Here is a 6,033-nt window from a genome sequence, read left to right as displayed (position 1 = left end):
GGTGTTAGTTCTAGAAGGGCTTGAAGGTCTTCATAGAACTGTTCAACTTTAGCTTCTTCAGTGTTACTGGTCAGGGCATAGACTTGGATTACCGTGATATTGAATGTTACTATTTAGATGACCTTAAAATAAGATTATTCTGGAGTATCCAAGTAGGTCAATGTAATGACAAGCATTCTCAAATATGGAAGGGGGGCAGAAGAGAACCAGAAGGAGATATGCCTACAGAATGGTCAAAGAGATGCAGTCCTACTGGTTTTGAAGGAGCAGGAAGGAGTGACCCAAGGAATATAGGCAAAAAGCTGCCCAGAAAAACAGATTCTCCCCTGGAACTTCCACAAAAGAATTCAGGCCTGTTCACCCTTTGATTTAAACCTAGTGAGGCCCATATCAGATTTAAAACCTACAGATACATTAGATAATAAATTGCTTTTGTATTAAATCACTCAGTTAGCGGCAATTTGTTTCAGCAGCTAAAGAAAATGAATACGGGGATTAGTAAAATTTAAAACAATAAAATCCCCAGAGAGAGCTTCACTAAGTACTTTGATGTTACATGACTAAATTCTATCAACCTATAGATCAATGGAGTAGCACTGAGAAAACCTATACAATCATATCAAAACCAAAACAATTCAATATGGAGGAAAAGAATATAGACTTTTCAAGAAATGAAGTTGGGAGAACTGGATATTAACATGCAAAAGAATGAAGGTAGCTTTTCCGCCCGCTCCCCCCTCCCCCCGAGCGCCGCTCTGGCCGCACTGCGCTCGCTCTGAGCTCCGGGCTCCTGCTAAGCCAGCGCCGCTGTCGCCTCCCTCCAGTCGCCATCATGATCATCTACCGGGACCTCATCAGCCATGACGAGATGTTCTCCGACATCTACAAGATCCGGGAGGTCGCGGACGGGCTGTGTCTGGAGGTGGAGGGGAAGATGGTCAGTAGGACAGAGGGTAACATCGATGACTCGCTCATTGGTGGAAATGCCTCCGCTGAAGGCCCCGAGGGCGAAGGTACCGAAAGCACAGTAATCACTGGTGTCGATATTGTCATGAACCATCACTTGCAGGAAACCAGCTTCACAAAAGAAGCCTACAAGAAGTACATCAAAGATTACATGAAGTCAATCAAAGGGAAACTTGAAGAACAGAGACCAGAAAGAGTAAAACCTTTTATGACAGGGGCTGCAGAACAAATCAAGCACATCCTTGCTAATTTCAAAAACTATCAGTTCTTTATTGGTGAAAACATGAATCCAGATGGCATGGTCGCTCTGCTGGACTACCGTGAGGATGGTGTAACCCCATATATGATTTTCTTTAAGGATGGTTTAGAGATGGAAAAATGTTAACAAAGTTGGCAGTTACTTTGGATCAATCACCTGTCGTCAAAACTGGCTGGCCACTGCTTTTCATCCACACAACACCAGGACTTAGACAGATGGGACTGATGTCATCTCGAGCTCTTCATTTGTTTTGAACGTTGATTTATTTGGAGCGGAGGCATTGTTTTTGAGAAAACGTGTCATGTAGGTTGTCTAAAAATAAAACACATTTAAACTCATTGGAAAAAAAAAAAAAGAATGAAGGTAAACTCCTATTTCACCCCATGTACAGAAATTAACTAAAAATGGATTCAAGATCAATATTTAGGAGATAAAATTATAAAACTCTTAGAAAACTTAGGGGTATAGTTTCAGGACCTTTGACTAGCTAATGATTTCTTAAATATCACATCAAAAGCACAAGCAATCAAAGAAAAAATAGGCAAAATTAACTTCATAAAAAATAAAATATTTTATGCTTTAAAGGATGCTAATCAAGAAAATGAAAAGAAACTCACAAAATGGGAGAAAACATTTGCAAATGATATACCTGACAAGGGACTTCAGAATATACAGAGAGCTCTTACAATTCAACAACAAAAAGTCAACCAAATTGAAAATAGGCAAAGGATCTGAATATACATTTTTTTCAAAGAAGGTATACACATGGTCGATAAGCCCATGAAAAGATGTTCAACATCATTAGTCATCAAGGAAAATCAAATCGAGACAAACATGGTAAGCTTTATACTCAACAGAATGGCTGTAATAAAAAACATAAATAGTAACAAGTGTCACAGAGGATGAGGAGAAATTAGTACCTTCATACATTGATAGCAGAAAAGTGAAATGATACAGCTGCTTTAAAAAGTGGTCTGCAATTCCTCAAAAGGTTAAATGCAGGTTTACTGTGAAGGTGTTAGTCACTCAGTCATGTCCAACTCTTCGTGACACCATGGGCTGCAGCCCACCAGGCTCCTCTCCAAGGAATTCTCCAGGCAAGAATACTGGAGTGGCTTGCCATTTCCTTCTCCAGGGGATCTTCCCAACTCAGGGATCAAATCTGGGTCTCCCATATTGCAGGCAGACTCTTTACCAACTGAGCCATCAGGGAAGCTTAAGGGTTAGTGATGATCCAAAAATTCCATTCCTAGGTTCATACCTAGGAAAGTTAGAAACCTATGTCTATGTAAAAACTTGTACACAATGTCCATGATGGTATTATTCATAAGAGGCAAAAAGTAGAAACAATACAATCACCTGGTGAATGGATTAAAAAAAGTTGGAACATTATTCAGCCATAAAGAGGAATGAAGTATTGATATATGCTACATCATGGTTGAGGATTCCCTGGTGACTTGGTGGTAGCGAATCCGCCTGTCAATGCAGGAAACACAGGATACAAGGGTTCAATTCCTGGATCAGGAAGATTCCCTGGAAGAGGAAATGGCAACCCACTCCAGTATTCTTGCCTGAAAAATCCCACTGACAGAGGAACCTGGCGGGCTACAGTCCATGGGGCTGCAAAAGAGTTGGACCTGACTGAGAGACTGAACACACACACACACGTGCACACACACACATATACACAACATGGCTGAACTTAAGAAACATTATGCTAAGTGAAAGGAATCAGGCATGAAAAGGCACATACATATTACATGATTCCACTTATATGAAATGTACAGAATGGGCAATTCAAGGAGAAAGAAAGTAGTTTAGTAGTTTTGAGAGCTGAGAGGCAAGAGGAATACAGGGTAACTCTTAATGGGTATAGGATTTGGGGGGGTGGGGATTCAGAGTTAAAATGTTCCAGAAGTAAATAGTGGTGATGTTTGTGCAACTTTGTGAATATACTAAAAATTGCTGAATTATATACTTTTAAATGGTGAATTTTATCATATGTGAATGATTCTCAATCTAAAATAACCAGAAACAATTCTGGTAACAACCTGACTAAAAAATGAGCAGAAAGACTTCCCTGCTGGTCCAGTGGTTAAAAATCTGCCTGCCAATGCAGGGGACATGAGTTTGATCCCTGGTCCAGGAAGACTGCACAAGTCGTGGAGCAACTAAGCCAATGCTCCACAACAAGGGAAGCCACTGCAATGAGAAGGCCACATACCACAACTAGAGAGAAGTCCCTGCCTACCGAAAACAGAGAAAGCCTACTCGCAACAGTGAGGACTTGGTGCAGCAAATAAACAAATACATAACGAGTAGAAGACCCAAATAGACATTTTTACAAAGAAAACAGACAGCCAACAGGCACATGAAAAGATGCTCAACATCATTAATCATCAGAAATGCAAATTAAAAGCACAATGAGGTATCACCCCCACACCTGTCAGAGTGGCCATCATCAAAAAGAACACAGATAACAAATATTGTCAGGGATGTGGAGAAAAGGGAACCAACATACTCTGTTGGTGGGAATGTAAATTGGTGCAGCCATTATGGAAAACAGTATAGAGGTTTCTCAAAAAACTAAAAATAGAACTATCAAATGACCCAGCAATCCCAATCCTGGATACACACCTGAAAAAAAATGAAGATACTCATTCAGAAAGATACATGCATCCCAATGTTCATCAGCTCAGTTCAGTCGCTCAATCGTGTCCGACTCTGCAACCCCATGAATCACAGCACACCAGGCCTCCCTGTCCATCACCATCTCCTGGAGTTCACTCAAACTCATGTCCATCGAGTCGGTGATGCCATCCAGCCATCTCATCCTCTGTCGTCCCCTTCTCCTCCTGCCCCCAATCCCTCCCAGCATCAGAGTCTTTTCCAATGAGTCAACTCTTCACATGAGGTGGCCAACGTACAGGAGTTTCAGCTTTACCATCATTCCTTCCAAAGAAATCCCAGGGCTGATCTCCTTCAGATTGGACTGGTTGGATCTCTTTGCATTCCAAGGGACTCTCAAGAGTCTTCTCCAACACCACAGTTCAAAAGCATCAATTCTTTGGCGCTCAGCTTTCTTCACAGTACAACTCTCACATCCATACATGACTACTGGAAAAACCATAGCCTTGACTAGACAGACCTTTGTTGGCGAAGTAATGTTTCTGCTTTTCAATATGCTTTCTAGGTTGGTCATAACTTTTCTTCCAAGGAGTAAGCGTCTTTTAATTTCACGGGTGCAGTCGCCATCTGCAGTGATTTTGGAGCCCCCCAAAATTAAGTCTGACACTATTTCCACTGTTTCCCCATCTATTTCCCATGAAATAACGGGACCAGATGCCATGATCTTCGTTTTCTGAATGTTGAGCTTTAAGCAAACTTTTTCCCTCTCCTCCTTCACTCTCATCAAGAGGCTTTTTAGTTCCTCTTCACTTTCTGCCATAAGGGTGGTATCATCTGCATATCTGAGGTTATTGATATTTCTCCCGGCAATCTTGATTCCAGCTTGTGCTTCTTCCAGCCTAGCGTTTCTCACGATATACTCTGCATAGAAGTTAAATAAGCAGGGTGACAATATACAGCCTTGACGTACTCCTTTTCCTATTTGGAACCAATCTGTTGTTCCATGTCCAGTTCTAACTGTTGCTTCCTGACCTGCATATAGGTTTCTCAAGAGGCAGGTCAGGTGGTCTGGTATTCCCATCTCTTTCAGAATTTTCCACAGTTTATTGTGATCCACACAGTCAAAGGCTTTGGCATCATCAACAAAGAAGAAATAGATGTTTTTCTGGAACTCTCTTGCTTTTTCAATGATCCAGCGGATGTTGGCAATTTGATCTCTGGTTCCTCTGCCTTTTCTAAAACCAGCTTGAATATCTGGAAGTTCACGGTTCACGTATTGTTGAAGCCTGGCTTGGAGAATTTTGAGCATTACTTTACTAGTGTGTGAGATGAGTGCAATTGTGCGGTAGCAGCATTATTTATAATTGCCAAGCTATGGAAGCAACCTAGGTGTCCATCAGCAGCTGATTGGATAAAGAAGATGTGCTATATATACATAAACAATAGAATACTATTTAGCCATTAAAAAAGAATACAGTTTTGCCATTTGCAACAACATGGAATTGGAGGGTAAGTGAAATAAGTCACACAGAGAAAGACAAATATTGTATATCACTTATATGTGGAATCAAAACAATAAAACTAATTAGCAAATATAACAAAATGAAACAGACTCACAGATACAGGGAACAAACTAGTGGTTACCAGAGGAGTGAGGGAAGGGAGGAGGGCCAAGATAGGGGTAGGGTATTAAGAGGTACAAACTATAATAAATCAAATAAAACCTACAAGGATATATAGAACATAGAGAGTATAGCCAATTTTTAAAAATAATTATAGATGGAATGTGACCTTTAAAAATTGTGAATCACTATGCTGTATACCCTGAAACTTTTATAATATTATATAGCTCAATAAAAATAGCAAAAAGGCATTCTAAATATGCAAAGAGGGTTGATATACCTTTGTGAAAATACATTTGATGATACAATCTAACTCAGCAAGAGATGATGTCATGGGTCAGAGTTAAGTAAAATCTTAAACCTTAAAGGAAAAAAAAATATTAAAAAATACCTAGAAGCTATTCTGGTTTTAGCAAGCCAGATCATGTAAAGCTGACTAAAGAAAAGCTAATTATCTCTCTTCTCATTCCTCTTTTAATTGTATCCTTCCATGATAAAATGTAGATCTATTTATTCGCAATCTTTTCTTCTTGATTTTACACACACAAATGCACATTA

At 40.0% G+C, this 6,033-nt stretch overlaps 1 protein-coding gene across 1 annotated transcript; it reads left to right on the top strand.

The window, feature by feature from the left end:
• Nucleotides 1–720: 720 nt before the first annotated feature.
• Nucleotides 721–1,583, top strand: LOC138435531 (translationally-controlled tumor protein). The gene has a single exon (XM_069580343.1). The coding sequence runs from the start codon at nucleotides 833–835 to the stop codon at nucleotides 1,349–1,351; it is 519 nt and encodes a 172-aa protein (XP_069436444.1). The 5' UTR covers nucleotides 721–832; the 3' UTR covers nucleotides 1,352–1,583.
• The last annotated feature ends 4,450 nt before the right edge of the window (nucleotides 1,584–6,033 follow it).

This window comes from Ovis canadensis, chromosome 3, assembly GCF_042477335.2.
Source record: "Ovis canadensis isolate MfBH-ARS-UI-01 breed Bighorn chromosome 3, ARS-UI_OviCan_v2, whole genome shotgun sequence".
Classification (NCBI taxonomy): domain Eukaryota; kingdom Metazoa; phylum Chordata; class Mammalia; order Artiodactyla; family Bovidae; genus Ovis; species Ovis canadensis.
The sequence above is the reverse complement of the archived record's forward strand: the minus strand, read 5'-3'. Positions and strand labels throughout refer to the sequence as shown.